This window comes from Culex pipiens, chromosome 2 (genome assembly GCF_016801865.2).
Source record: "Culex pipiens pallens isolate TS chromosome 2, TS_CPP_V2, whole genome shotgun sequence".
In the NCBI taxonomy this organism is placed as follows: Eukaryota; Metazoa; Arthropoda; class Insecta; order Diptera; family Culicidae; genus Culex; species Culex pipiens.
In genome coordinates, this window is record NC_068938.1 from 165,360,180 (window position 1) to 165,376,225 (window position 16,046).

General features: G+C 28.5%; 3 protein-coding genes across 3 annotated transcripts in view; all 3 read right to left on the reverse strand.

Annotated features, from left to right (window-relative positions):
* LOC120424431 (tyrosine-protein kinase receptor) overlaps positions 1 to 16,046 on the reverse strand; it is a 295,519-nt gene that overhangs the window by 228,215 nt on the left and 51,258 nt on the right. The gene's annotated exons all lie outside the window — the stretch shown is intronic.
* On the reverse strand, positions 2,334 to 3,178 carry LOC120424443 (vacuolar protein-sorting-associated protein 25-like). Its single transcript, XM_039588576.2, has 2 exons — positions 3,019 to 3,178; positions 2,334 to 2,959 (listed from the first exon to the last, which is right to left on the reverse strand). Exons 1-2 carry the CDS (start codon positions 3,066 to 3,068, stop codon positions 2,488 to 2,490), a joined length of 522 nt encoding a protein of 173 aa, XP_039444510.1. The 5' UTR covers positions 3,069 to 3,178; the 3' UTR covers positions 2,334 to 2,487.
* On the reverse strand, positions 7,437 to 8,279 carry LOC120424446 (vacuolar protein-sorting-associated protein 25-like). The gene is made up of 2 exons (XM_039588577.2): positions 8,122 to 8,279; positions 7,437 to 8,062 (listed from the first exon to the last, which is right to left on the reverse strand). Exons 1-2 carry the CDS (start codon positions 8,169 to 8,171, stop codon positions 7,591 to 7,593), a joined length of 522 nt encoding a protein of 173 aa, XP_039444511.1. The 5' UTR covers positions 8,172 to 8,279; the 3' UTR covers positions 7,437 to 7,590.

A 16,046-nucleotide genomic window follows, 5' to 3' on the forward strand; every position in this document is an offset into this window, starting at 1 on the left:
ATAAATACAAAAACTTTTTTCAAACATTTATTTAATTTCAAGTCACAATTAAAGAAATATGAAAAGCAAGCATTGTAAATTAATTTGAGTAACTTTTATTTTTATGTTTCATCAGGAAAATATTATGCATCGGTGGTCCCCTCGTAATTTTTCGTTCAGCCCAGTTAGCGAGCAGCATTCGGTGACTGGGCTACGTTCTCAGCCCAGTTACCGAACAAGTACTGTACCATTTTTGTATGGACAGCTGCCAAAATTGTATGGAGACTTGTATGGGTTAACCAATGACACAAAATAGTTTCTTTGGTCATAGGGAAGGCCCCCACAAAGTTTGAGCCAAATAAAAAAAATACAAAAAAAAAGTTCGAAATCGGCCGATTTCGTAAAGAATTGCCTAAAAAAGAAATCGAAAATAGAAATTTCAACATTAAGGTTTAAAAACTAAATCAAATTTAAATGAAAGAATCGCTAAAATGAACGAAAATTAATTCCTTAAAATCTTGAGATTTGCAATTTAGAAAAACAGTTCGTACTCGATGATCTTCACCAAAGTGTCACTCAGAAAAATCGAAGCACGATTTTTTTATTATTTTCATCTCAAAATGTCTCTAACCTGAAAAATAACTCCAAAAATGCTCCAAAGTTATCAGATTTTGTTTTATCTAAGATGGTGACAAGAATGGTAGTATTTTTTAGATTTCTGCAGTTTTTTCCTTTTGTTTAAGGTTCAGATCCAGAATTTATGAATTCTGCTGTTTTTTTTAAAGGTCCAAAATATAAAAATTTATGAATTTAAGAATTTCAGAATTTAAAAATGAGGAATTTCAGAATGTATGTATTTAAAATTTAAATTCAGGAATTTAGAAATCTAAACATTGTATGAGAATTTACATTTTTGTTTTCTTGATTGTTTTTAATTTGTTTAAATAATGACTTTTTAAATTTTAAATTTTAGAATTTTGAAGTTTTTGAATACCAACATTTCTGGAGTTTTCAATTTCTTTTCAATTTCAATTTTTGAATCCGAATTTAATTATTTTTTATTTTTTATTCAACAAAAATCGAAAATCTTTTGAATTTTTTAATTTCTAAAAATTTTAATTTTGATTGTTCGAGCTTTTTTTGTTTAACGTTTCGATTTTTTTTTATTTTTTCCCCAAGAATATTTGAATTTAGTAAAAACATATTTCTACAGGTTAAATCCCATCTAAAATTCATAGACGTAGGCCAGCTTCTGTTACGTCCAATCAAGCTCATATTTGAGATTCATCCTAATCTTTGGGAAAAAATAAAATATGATTCACAAGATTAAAAATTTAATTTATACCAAGTATAAAATAAACACTAAATAAGGTTAGACAACATTACTCAAAACTCAAAAGAAATTAAATATTCAGAGTCGGTAAGCAGATGGTTTAAAAACGAGTTGAGTGTAGTAATAAATTTATTAAAGAAATCCTCAACAATACATATCTCTTCATAATCTTCATCTTACGACGTATTTTATTCAGAAAATGCAAACAAAAACTTTCGAAAAAAAAATCAATTAATAAAAATCGAAGTTTTTGCACTCAACGAAAAAAATAAATAAATAACCTAATTCCTGATAGTATTTTTTGTGTATAACTTGAAAGTAATTCTATTTTTCTCAATTAATTTATTTGTCAAAAAAGCCATCCGCGAAATCCGCGCCTAAGCAAAATTAGCCGCCAAATCCAGGCTATTCGCACGATTCGTGCCGTCCGTAACAACCCTGCATGGTTTAATCATGCTAGGACATGCCAGAACTTATCCAGGTTTTTAAGCGAAGATGGCTTTCGAATGTTGAATGTCCGATATGTCAAAATCGCGCAGTAGCACCAACATTAGACAAAAAATGTGGCTGTCATGCCATGGCACACTTTTTTCGCAATGTTGGTACCATTGCGTGGTTTTGACATTTCGGGCGTTCACCATTCGAACGCCATTTTCGCTTAAAAAGCTGGATAGTTTTTGCAAATACGCATCGAATGAAGTCAATACGATCGAAATCCATAATAAAATAGTGATTTAAGAAAATGAAAAATACGATTTTTTGTACATTTTTACCCAAAATGCCCAAACTAGAACAGTTTGTAACTTTTGAACGCCGGTTTTTAGGGAGTTAGTCCAGGAGACTTTTTTTCATGTCTCAGCTAGATCTTTCGAAAAACAGTCGGTCTCCCATACAAATTTGCATATTCTTTATTTCATAAAAAAAATAAACCAAAAATTTTGATTTTTTTTCGAAAACGTAAATAATTACTCAAATTATTAGGAAAATTTTAAACTATTTTGCTGTCTAATTAATAACAATGCCTAATGTAATTGAATTCTTTTCAAGTTCTTCAAAATGTAAAGTGGCTTTTCGTTATCCTTTCAAGCAATCGATCTTTTATATTTACATTAGAGAAAATACACAGTCAACACGGTATCTTTAGCAAGCATGCAACCCAACTCCATCTCACAGTCCTAGAAAAACTTGACGCCCTCATTATCGTCAAATGCAATCAGTTCGCACTTTCCCTTGCCCTCCAGCACTTTCAGCACCTTCTTGAACACATCCTGGTCCAGTCCGTGAAACTCCTCCCCCACGGTGTTGTCTCCGGCCACCAGTTCAAAAATCGTACAAACCGTACCGGTCATTCCGTTTCCCGTTGCCCAATCGTGCACGATCGTGGCCCACTCGTCCAGCGTGTGCCAGTAGATTTCCCACTGCTGGCGGCGTTTGTCCACCGGAGCGGCGTTCCCCGTTTTGACCAGCTCCTCTAACAGCCACAGCCGGCCCTCCGGGGCCAGCTTCCGCGATATGCTCTCGTTCACAAATAGCGGTCCATCTTCGGCGATGTTCAGGATGGCTTGTCGCTGGTGCTTCTGATAGCCGAGGATCAGCGTCCTCCAGGTGGACAGTTGCTGCTCTTTCGTTTTGCTGTGCGGTTGCACCCTGGAAGTGTATCCGAGTTGGAGGTTTCAAATTTGTTGCGTTTTAAAATCAAAACTTACGTGAAAAATGGAGGGAAGTTGTACTCCCAAGGCCACTGATACACAGCCATTTGAATGAAGCACTCCCAGGAATTGATTAGAAATCGAAATTTTAGTTTTTCCTTTAAAAATCTTTTAATTAATTTTTATGCCCACAAACTGTTTACATCTTCAGTGTTCTGTTTACTTCGTGCTTGTCAAAATTAGAAATCAGCTGGACTGGAATTCATTCAAGCCAACCTTCACGTGCACAGACACACCATGGTTGCAACATACAATTTGGGATATTTTTTATGTTGCTTGTGGGGAAACGGGATATTCGTAGGGTGGTTCCACGTGGTTCGAGAAAAATAATTAATGGAGACACTTATTCGCCTTGCTGGTACACCCTTACCAAAAATCATGATTTTTTGAGTTCCAAATCCCACTTTTCATACGATTTTTCAAGTTCAACCCATATAACCATTTTTATGGTTGTAGTACCTGAACTCAAAAAATCGTATGAAAAGTGGGATTTGGAACTCAAAAAGTCATGATTTTTGGTAAGGGTGTAATGAAAGCCGTGAAATAATCGGAGTAGCGTTGAATAACCAGTTGAATAACGTAGTTCATGTTTTGTTTAGTTCCTCGAGAGGTTACATTAAATTAAAGGTTAAATTTTGTACAAGCCAGCAAAACATTGGGCTTAGATCTTGGCTTAGATAAACATGGTAAATCAGAAAGTGAATGCACCGAGGAATGCACATTCCCAATTTTAAGTAAAAATGTAAAGCAAACAAATAATACAAAGCAAATTCGCTAATTCGAATGGAACTGCAAATTCGTTAATGGACTGACAGCTGTCAAAAGCATGAAACCACCTGGGACGGGACGGCTGGATAGAGTCTTCTTTTTGAGTGTTTATGTTTGTATTCTTCTTCTGTTTTTTGCAAGAAAATATGTGTTCGAATCTTGGTTCGAATACTAATATCAAGCAATCTGTGATTCAGATAGCTTGACAATTCAAATTTTCTTGATGATGTTTTTCAACTCAGTGCTCAAGCATGCGGATGACTTTTTCTATGGTTGAAATGTTGTTTAGTTTTTCCTCGCAGATTTTTTTTAATTTTGCTGTTAAAATTTGCAGTTGGACGTGGGTGGTAATCTTGAATTTATGTTCAATCTTTTTACGGTGGATCCGTTCATTAGAAGCTGCCGGATACAAATCACTAGAAATGGTTGGCAAATCAAAGATGACTCGAGGTCACGCTCGAGGTAAATGATACGATACGATCAAGACGAGTCAAAAAAATTTCACTTCTTGAATTTTTAATGGGTTTTTATATGAAAGATTTTTAATTTTCATTTGGATTTGAAAAATGCAATATGATTTAAATGCAAGGGGTTGACACATCGAATATTTTTATTCGAATCATTCCGTTCATTCCAGAATTATTCTGGAATGATGCTGTCATAAACATGATCTGTTTGTATGGGACTTCGAATGATCGAATCTTGAACAAAAAAATGTGTATGTATTTTTTTTTATTTTCTTAATTTTTAACATTAAATTCAAGTTCTGCGATCCAATTTAATTCAAGTTTTAATGGATGACTGCCTATTAAACTACTGAATGCATTTTCTCAATTTTTCATCACTGACATTTTGGTCACTATCTTGGATTTAAAAGTTCTTAATGACTTTAGAGTAGTTTAGAGGTCTTACTAAAGCTCAACAATAAAAACAAGTCAGCCACAAAAATTTGTTTTTTTTTTGTGATTCGATTAAGGGGTTAAATTTCATATTTCAGAAAATTCAGTTAATTCACCAAAAAGATGATTTTCAATCACTCCTGAAAGTGTCATGAAGATATTTAATGACTGAACTGATTAAGAAACGATTTAAGTTCACAATTTTGCCATGCGCATAAAAATAACTTAAAATAGCTATACCTCGGCAATGGTATGTCCAAATGTCTTTATATTTATTTTGTTAATAGATGAAAAAAGATTTAAAAAAAAAAATAATGTGTGCTCAAACCAACCTCTGACATTTTTGACGATTTACATGTATGTAACCCTATAGCCTTCGGTTAATAAAGGATTTGCAGCAAAGCTAAACGACACATGTCGCCACCTATGAACAAATAGCGCAAACTTATGATTTTTTTTTTGAAAAAATGTGTTTTTCCTTCATAATCAACATTTTTACAAAACTTATGCCGGATTCGGATGAGAAAAAATATTTTCAACAATTTGGTGTACAACTTTCCAATATTTGTTAGATTTTTCCATGAGAAAATTGTAAATTTAGAAAAAGATAGTAATTTGGACTATTTGGCAAGGAAGTCTGTCAAAAATCAATTGAAATTGTTGAATATACGTTAACACATCTGTTATCAACTACCTTTTTCGTTATCCAAAACATGTTTTTAAAGAAACAGTTCGAAAATTTATGCGCGCCCAAAAATTGATATCCATTATTTTAAAGCAAAAAAAATCTCGTCTTTTGCAACCAGTTTCATTAAGATTGATGTAGGGAATAAAAAACGATTTTGTTCTTCAATCCGGCAGAAAGGCATACGATTTTAGGCAAGTAACCTCATTTTGGCGCCACCTACATTTGAAACACAGTCGCGCTGCAAAACCTTAATAAAACTTCGGATAAACGAAAATTTGTATAATCGAAGCTTCGAATAATTGAATCTTAACTGAAATTCGAATTCCATTAAATGTTTTTGTGTGTCTTAAAGTTCTTAATTTTTTCACTGCTTAGTTTTTAAAATTTCGATTTTTTATATTTTAAGCATTGCACCTTGCATTGCACATTTTATGAAAGTTAGCACAAAATTCATTGAATTTAATTTTAAATATATCAGATCACCTCAAGAAACGAAATCGTTCTTGCAACCACAATCGCGTACAGACATTTTTTTTCAAGGAGTCAAGAAAAGAACGTGCAACTTTTTTGACCTGCTCGTCCCTAAAGTAAACATCCACTGACGTGAGCATTGTACACATTTTTTGTCTTATCCAGGTTTTTAAGCGAAGATGGCGTTCGAATGGTGAACGCCCGAAATGTCCAAATCGCGCAGTAGCACCAACATTTCTGGAGTTTTCAATTTCTTTTCAATTTCAATTTTTGAATCCGAATTTAATTATTTTTTATTTTTTATTCAACAAAAATCGAAAATCTTTTGAATTTTTTAATTTCTAAAAATTTTAATTTTGATTGTTCGAGCTTTTTTTGTTTAACGTTTCGATTTTTTTTTATTTTTTCCCCAAGAATATTTGAATTTAGTAAAAACATATTTCTACAGGTTAAATCCCATCTAAAATTCATAGACGTAGGCCAGCTTCTGTTACGTCCAATCAAGCTCATATTTGAGATTCATCCTAATCTTTGGGAAAAAATAAAATATGATTCACAAGATTAAAAATTTAATTTATACCAAGTATAAAATAAACACTAAATAAGGTTAGACAACATTACTCAAAACTCAAAAGAAATTAAATATTCAGAGTCGGTAAGCAGATGGTTTAAAAACGAGTTGAGTGTAGTAATAAATTTATTAAAGAAATCCTCAACAATACATATCTCTTCATAATCTTCATCTTACGACGTATTTTATTCAGAAAATGCAAACAAAAACTTTCGAAAAAAAAATCAATTAATAAAAATCGAAGTTTTTGCACTCAACGAAAAAAATAAATAAATAACCTAATTCCTGATAGTATTTTTTGTGTATAACTTGAAAGTAATTCTATTTTTCTCAATTAATTTATTTGTCAAAAAAGCCATCCGCGAAATCCGCGCCTAAGCAAAATTAGCCGCCAAATCCAGGCTATTCGCACGATTCGTGCCGTCCGTAACAACCCTGCATGGTTTAATCATGCTAGGACATGCCAGAACTTATCCAGGTTTTTAAGCGAAGATGGCTTTCGAATGTTGAATGTCCGATATGTCAAAATCGCGCAGTAGCACCAACATTAGACAAAAAATGTGGCTGTCATGCCATGGCACACTTTTTTCGCAATGTTGGTACCATTGCGTGGTTTTGACATTTCGGGCGTTCACCATTCGAACGCCATTTTCGCTTAAAAAGCTGGATAGTTTTTGCAAATACGCATCGAATGAAGTCAATACGATCGAAATCCATAATAAAATAGTGATTTAAGAAAATGAAAAATACGATTTTTTGTACATTTTTACCCAAAATGCCCAAACTAGAACAGTTTGTAACTTTTGAACGCCGGTTTTTAGGGAGTTAGTCCAGGAGACTTTTTTTCATGTCTCAGCTAGATCTTTCGAAAAACAGTCGGTCTCCCATACAAATTTGCATATTCTTTATTTCATAAAAAAAATAAACCAAAAATTTTGATTTTTTTTCGAAAACGTAAATAATTACTCAAATTATTAGGAAAATTTTAAACTATTTTGCTGTCTAATTAATAACAATGCCTAATGTAATTGAATTCTTTTCAAGTTCTTCAAAATGTAAAGTGGCTTTTCGTTATCCTTTCAAGCAATCGATCTTTTATATTTACATTAGAGAAAATACACAGTCAACACGGTATCTTTAGCAAGCATGCAACCCAACTCCATCTCACAGTCCTAGAAAAACTTGACGCCCTCATTATCGTCAAATGCAATCAGTTCGCACTTTCCCTTGCCCTCCAGCACTTTCAGCACCTTCTTGAACACATCCTGGTCCAGTCCGTGAAACTCCTCCCCCACGGTGTTGTCTCCGGCCACCAGTTCAAAAATCGTACAAACCGTACCGGTCATTCCGTTTCCCGTTGCCCAATCGTGCACGATCGTGGCCCACTCGTCCAGCGTGTGCCAGTAGATTTCCCACTGCTGGCGGCGTTTGTCCACCGGAGCGGCGTTCCCCGTTTTGACCAGCTCCTCTAACAGCCACAGCCGGCCCTCCGGGGCCAGCTTCCGCGATATGCTCTCGTTCACAAATAGCGGTCCATCTTCGGCGATGTTCAGGATGGCTTGTCGCTGGTGCTTCTGATAGCCGAGGATCAGCGTCCTCCAGGTGGACAGTTGCTGCTCTTTCGTTTTGCTGTGCGGTTGCACCCTGGAAGTGTATCCGAGTTGGAGGTTTCAAATTTGTTGCGTTTTAAAATCAAAACTTACGTGAAAAATGGAGGGAAGTTGTACTCCCAAGGCCACTGATACACAGCCATTTGAATGAAGCACTCCCAGGAATTGATTAGAAATCGAAATTTTAGTTTTTCCTTTAAAAATCTTTTAATTAATTTTTATGCCCACAAACTGTTTACATCTTCAGTGTTCTGTTTACTTCGTGCTTGTCAAAATTAGAAATCAGCTGGACTGGAATTCATTCAAGCCAACCTTCACGTGCACAGACACACCATGGTTGCAACATACAATTTGGGATATTTTTTATGTTGCTTGTGGGGAAACGGGATATTCGTAGGGTGGTTCCACGTGGTTCGAGAAAAATAATTAATGGAGACACTTATTCGCCTTGCTGGTACACCCTTACCAAAAATCATGATTTTTTGAGTTCCAAATCCCACTTTTCATACGATTTTTCAAGTTCAACCCATATAACCATTTTTATGGTTGTAGTACCTGAACTCAAAAAATCGTATGAAAAGTGGGATTTGGAACTCAAAAAGTCATGATTTTTGGTAAGGGTGTAATGAAAGCCGTGAAATAATCGGAGTAGCGTTGAATAACCAGTTGAATAACGTAGTTCATGTTTTGTTTAGTTCCTCGAGAGGTTACATTAAATTAAAGGTTAAATTTTGTACAAGCCAGCAAAACATTGGGCTTAGATCTTGGCTTAGATAAACATGGTAAATCAGAAAGTGAATGCACCGAGGAATGCACATTCCCAATTTTAAGTAAAAATGTAAAGCAAACAAATAATACAAAGCAAATTCGCTAATTCGAATGGAACTGCAAATTCGTTAATGGACTGACAGCTGTCAAAAGCATGAAACCACCTGGGACGGGACGGCTGGATAGAGTCTTCTTTTTGAGTGTTTATGTTTGTATTCTTCTTCTGTTTTTTGCAAGAAAATATGTGTTCGAATCTTGGTTCGAATACTAATATCAAGCAATCTGTGATTCAGATAGCTTGACAATTCAAATTTTCTTGATGATGTTTTTCAACTCAGTGCTCAAGCATGCGGATGACTTTTTCTATGGTTGAAATGTTGTTTAGTTTTTCCTCGCAGATTTTTTTTAATTTTGCTGTTAAAATTTGCAGTTGGACGTGGGTGGTAATCTTGAATTTATGTTCAATCTTTTTACGGTGGATCCGTTCATTAGAAGCTGCCGGATACAAATCACTAGAAATGGTTGGCAAATCAAAGATGACTCGAGGTCACGCTCGAGGTAAATGATACGATACGATCAAGACGAGTCAAAAAAATTTCACTTCTTGAATTTTTAATGGGTTTTTATATGAAAGATTTTTAATTTTCATTTGGATTTGAAAAATGCAATATGATTTAAATGCAAGGGGTTGACACATCGAATATTTTTATTCGAATCATTCCGTTCATTCCAGAATTATTCTGGAATGATGCTGTCATAAACATGATCTGTTTGTATGGGACTTCGAATGATCGAATCTTGAACAAAAAAATGTGTATGTATTTTTTTTTATTTTCTTAATTTTTAACATTAAATTCAAGTTCTGCGATCCAATTTAATTCAAGTTTTAATGGATGACTGCCTATTAAACTACTGAATGCATTTTCTCAATTTTTCATCACTGACATTTTGGTCACTATCTTGGATTTAAAAGTTCTTAATGACTTTAGAGTAGTTTAGAGGTCTTACTAAAGCTCAACAATAAAAACAAGTCAGCCACAAAAATTTGTTTTTTTTTTGTGATTCGATTAAGGGGTTAAATTTCATATTTCAGAAAATTCAGTTAATTCACCAAAAAGATGATTTTCAATCACTCCTGAAAGTGTCATGAAGATATTTAATGACTGAACTGATTAAGAAACGATTTAAGTTCACAATTTTGCCATGCGCATAAAAATAACTTAAAATAGCTATACCTCGGCAATGGTATGTCCAAATGTCTTTATATTTATTTTGTTAATAGATGAAAAAAGATTTAAAAAAAAAAATAATGTGTGCTCAAACCAACCTCTGACATTTTTGACGATTTACATGTATGTAACCCTATAGCCTTCGGTTAATAAAGGATTTGCAGCAAAGCTAAACGACACATGTCGCCACCTATGAACAAATAGCGCAAACTTATGATTTTTTTTTTGAAAAAATGTGTTTTTCCTTCATAATCAACATTTTTACAAAACTTATGCCGGATTCGGATGAGAAAAAATATTTTCAACAATTTGGTGTACAACTTTCCAATATTTGTTAGATTTTTCCATGAGAAAATTGTAAATTTAGAAAAAGATAGTAATTTGGACTATTTGGCAAGGAAGTCTGTCAAAAATCAATTGAAATTGTTGAATATACGTTAACACATCTGTTATCAACTACCTTTTTCGTTATCCAAAACATGTTTTTAAAGAAACAGTTCGAAAATTTATGCGCGCCCAAAAATTGATATCCATTATTTTAAAGCAAAAAAAATCTCGTCTTTTGCAACCAGTTTCATTAAGATTGATGTAGGGAATAAAAAACGATTTTGTTCTTCAATCCGGCAGAAAGGCATACGATTTTAGGCAAGTAACCTCATTTTGGCGCCACCTACATTTGAAACACAGTCGCGCTGCAAAACCTTAATAAAACTTCGGATAAACGAAAATTTGTATAATCGAAGCTTCGAATAATTGAATCTTAACTGAAATTCGAATTCCATTAAATGTTTTTGTGTGTCTTAAAGTTCTTAATTTTTTCACTGCTTAGTTTTTAAAATTTCGATTTTTTATATTTTAAGCATTGCACCTTGCATTGCACATTTTATGAAAGTTAGCACAAAATTCATTGAATTTAATTTTAAATATATCAGATCACCTCAAGAAACGAAATCGTTCTTGCAACCACAATCGCGTACAGACATTTTTTTTCAAGGAGTCAAGAAAAGAACGTGCAACTTTTTTGACCTGCTCGTCCCTAAAGTAAACATCCACTGACGTGAGCATTGTACACATTTTTTGTCTTATCCAGGTTTTTAAGCGAAGATGGCGTTCGAATGGTGAACGCCCGAAATGTCCAAATCGCGCAGTAGCACCAACATTAGAAAAAAATGTGGCTGTCATGCCATGGCACACTTGTTCCGTAATGTTGGTACCACTGCGTGATTTTGACATTTCGGGCGTTCACCATTCGAACGCCATCTTTGCTTAAAAACCTCGATTTACAAAAATAAGCGGAAAGTTTTCGTCACTCAAAAATAAAATACTAGGTCTATTCCCGTACTGCAGAATTCTGCAATTCTGCACAAAAACGACAGCAGAGCGTTCCCGTACTTTTCTGCAACAAAAGTAACTTTTCTTCCAGGCAGAACTTCTGCAATGAGAGAGGCTGAAGTTGCAGCAAAACCGTTCCCGTACTTTTCTGCAAGCTCTCTCTTCTCTTTCGTGTTGAAAAGTAACTGCAAGTTGGTGTGAGTACACGCTTACATAAAATTTGCAAGTTGGGTTAAATCAAGCATTTTATTATTATGTAGTTGTAATAAATTTGATGTTTTATTATTACTAAATTTAAGTAGTCTTTTTGAAGGGACGTTTGTATATTTGGAATTTATGGATTTTGGGGTATTTTTTTTAATGTCTGGTTTCATTGTTTAAGGATTGATTTTTGATCTTAAATTGTTTTTGAACAGACTGTGTTAAAATAATAGGTAAATTTAATTGGCAAATAATAAATTGTACCAGTGACGGAGCTACCAATTTGTATTCTTATATGAACCAAAATGTTAAATGTATTTTGTTGAACTTTCAATGAAGGAATCATAAAAAGGTATTAAACTATACCAAACAATTAATAAATATAATTGATTATATAATTGATGACCATAATTTTTTTGCTGAAACATATGTAACGTTGTTTACACATCATGTTTAATATTATTTAAAATTGATATACATTTATACATTGTTTACACATCATGTTTTATATTATTTAAAATTGATATACATTTTATTAAAAATTATACGGTATATTCTGCACCACAATTCTTAAATTCTTAAATTCTTAAATTCTTAAATTCTTAAATTCTTAAATTCTTAAATTCTTAAATTCTTAAATTCTTAAATTCTTAAATTCTTAAATTCTTAAATTCTTAAATTCTTAAATTCTTAAATTCTTAAATTCTTAAATTCTTAAATTCTTAAATTCTTAAATTCTTAAATTCTTAAATTCTTAAATTCTTAAATTCTTAAATTCTTAAATTCTTAAATTCTTAAATTCTTAAATTCTTAAATTCTTAAATTCTTAAATTCTTAAATTCTTAAATTCTTAAATTCTTAAATTCTTAAATTCTTAAATTCTTAAATTCTTAAATTCTTAAATTCTTAAATTCTTAAATTCTTAAATTCTTAAATTCTTAAATTCTTAAATTCTTAAATTCTTAAATTCTTAAATTCTTAAATTCTTAAATTCTTAAATTCTTAAATTCTTAAATTCTTAAATTCTTAAATTCTTAAATTCTTAAATTCTTAAATTCTTAAATTCTTAAATTCTTAAATTCTTAAATTCTTAAATTCTTAAATTCTTAAATTCTTAAATTCTTAAATTCTTAAATTCTTAAATTCTTAAATTCTTAAATTCTTAAATTCTTAAATTCTTAAATTCTTAAATTCTTAAATTCTTAAATTCTTAAATTCTTAAATTCTTAAATTCTTAAATTCTTAAATTCTTAAATTCTTAAATTCTTAAATTCTTAAATTCTTAAATTCTTAAATTCTTAAATTCTTAAATTCTTAAATTCTTAAATTCTTAAATTCTTAAATTCTTAAATTCTTAAATTCTTAAATTCTTAAATTCTTAAATTCTTAAATTCTTAAATTCTTAAATTCTTAAATTCTTAAATTCTTAAATTCTTAAATTCTTAAATTCTTAAATTCTTAAATTCTTAAATTCTTAAATTCTTAAATTCTTAAATTCTTAAATTCTTAAATTCTTAAATTCTTAAATTCTTAAATTCTTAAATTCTTAAATTCTTAAATTCTTAAATTCTTAAATTCTTAAATTCTTAAATTCTTAAATTCTTAAATTCTTAAATTCTTAAATTCTTAAATTCTTAAATTCTTAAATTCTTAAATTCTTAAATTCTTAAATTCTTAAATTCTTAAATTCTTAAATTCTTAAATTCTTAAATTCTTAAATTCTTAAATTCTTAAATTCTTAAATTCTTAAATTCTTAAATTCTTAAATTCTTAAATTCTTAAATTCTTAAATTCTTAAATTCTTAAATTCTTAAATTCTTAAATTCTTAAATTCTTAAATTCTTAAATTCTTAAATTCTTAAATTCTTAAATTCTTAAATTCTTAAATTCTTAAATTCTTAAATTCTTAAATTCTTAAATTCTTAAATTCTTAAATTCTTAAATTCTTAAATTCTTAAATTCTTAAATTCTTAAATTCTTAAATTCTTAAATTCTTAAATTCTTAAATTCTTAAATTCTTAAATTCTTAAATTCTTAAATTCTTAAATTCTTAAATTCTTAAATTCTTAAATTCTTAAATTCTTAAATTCTTAAATTCTTAAATTCTTAAATTCTTAAATTCTTAAATTCTTAAATTCTTAAATTCTTAAATTCTTAAATTCTTAAATTCTTAAATTCTTAAATTCTTAAATTCTTAAATTCTTAAATTCTTAAATTCTTAAATTCTTAAATTCTTAAATTCTTAAATTCTTAAATTCTTAAATTCTTAAATTCTTAAATTCTTAAATTCTTAAATTCTTAAATTCTTAAATTCTTAAATTCTTAAATTCTTAAATTCTTAAATTCTTAAATTCTTAAATTCTTAAATTCTTAAATTCTTAAATTCTTAAATTCTTAAATTCTTAAATTCTTAAATTCTTAAATTCTTAAATTCTTAAATTCTTAAATTCTTAAATTCTTAAATTCTTAAATTCTTAAATTCTTAAATTCTTAAATTCTTAAATTCTTAAATTCTTAAATTCTTAAATTCTTAAATTCTTAAATTCTTAAATTCTTAAATTCTTAAATTCTTAAATTCTTAAATTCTTAAATTCTTAAATTCTTAAATTCTTAAATTCTTAAATTCTTAAATTCTTAAATTCTTAAATTCTTAAATTCTTAAATTCTTAAATTCTTAAATTCTTAAATTCTTAAATTCTTAAATTCTTAAATTCTTAAATTCTTAAATTCTTAAATTCTTAAATTCTTAAATTCTTAAATTCTTAAATTCTTAAATTCTTAAATTCTTAAATTCTTAAATTCTTAAATTCTTAAATTCTTAAATTCTTAAATTCTTAAATTCTTAAATTCTTAAATTCTTAAATTCTTAAATTCTTAAATTCTTAAATTCTTAAATTCTTAAATTCTTAAATTCTTAAATTCTTAAATTCTTAAATTCTTAAATTCTTAAATTCTTAAATTCTTAAATTCTTAAATTCTTAAATTCTTAAATTCTTAAATTCTTAAATTCTTAAATTCTTAAATTCTTAAATTCTTAAATTCTTAAATTCTTAAATTCTTAAATTCTTAAATTCTTAAATTCTTAAATTCTTAAATTCTTAAATTCTTAAATTCTTAAATTCTTAAATTCTTAAATTCTTAAATTCTTAAATTCTTAAATTCTTAAATTCTTAAATTCTTAAATTCTTAAATTCTTAAATTCTTAAATTCTTAAATTCTTAAATTCTTAAATTCTTAAATTCTTAAATTCTTAAATTCTTAAATTCTTAAATTCTTAAATTCTTAAATTCTTAAATTCTTAAATTCTTAAATTCTTAAATTCTTAAATTCTTAAATTCTTAAATTCTTAAATTCTTAAATTCTTAAATTCTTAAATTCTTAAATTCTTAAATTCTTAAATTCTTAAATTCTTAAATTCTTAAATTCTTAAATTCTTAAATTCTTAAATTCTTAAATTCTTAAATTCTTAAATTCTTAAATTCTTAAATTCTTAAATTCTTAAATTCTTAAATTCTTAAATTCTTAAATTCTTAAATTCTTAAATTCTTAAATTCTTAAATTCTTAAATTCTTAAATTCTTAAATTCTTAAATTCTTAAATTCTTAAATTCTTAAATTCTTAAATTCTTAAATTCTTAAATTCTTAAATTCTTAAATTCTTAAATTCTTAAATTCTTAAATTCTTAAATTCTTAAATTCTTAAATTCTTAAATTCTTAAATTCTTAAATTCTTAAATTCTTAAATTCTTAAATTCTTAAATTCTTAAATTCTTAAATTCTTAAATTCTTAAATTCTTAAATTCTTAAATTCTTAAATTCTTAAATTCTTAAATTCTTAAATTCTTAAATTCTTAAATTCTTAAATTCTTAAATTCTTAAATTCTTAAATTCTTAAATTCTTAAATTCTTAAATTCTTAAATTCTTAAATTCTTAAATTCTTAAATTCTTAAATTCTTAAATTCTTAAATTCTTAAATTCTTAAATTCTTAAATTCTTAAATTCTTAAATTCTTAAATTCTTAAATTCTTAAATTCTTAAATTCTTAAATTCTTAAATTCTTAAATTCTTAAATTCTTAAATTCTTAAATTCTTAAATTCTTAAATTCTTAAATTCTTAAATTCTTAAATTCTTAAATTCTTAAATTCTTAAATTCTTAAATTCTTAAATTCTTAAATTCTTAAATTCTTAAATTCTTAAATTCTTAAATTCTTAAATTCTTAAATTCTTAAATTCTTAAATTCTTAAATTCTTAAATTCTTAAATTCTTAAATTCTTAAATTCTTAAATTCTTAAATTCTTAAATTCTTAAATTCTTAAATTCTTAAATTCTTAAATTCTTAAATTCTTAAATTCTTAAATTCTTAAATTCTTAAATTCTTAAATTCTTAAATTCTTAAATTCTTAAATTCTTAAATTCTTAAATTCTTAAATTCTTAAATTCTTAAATTCTTAAATTCTTAAATTCTTAAATTCTTAAATTCTTAAAT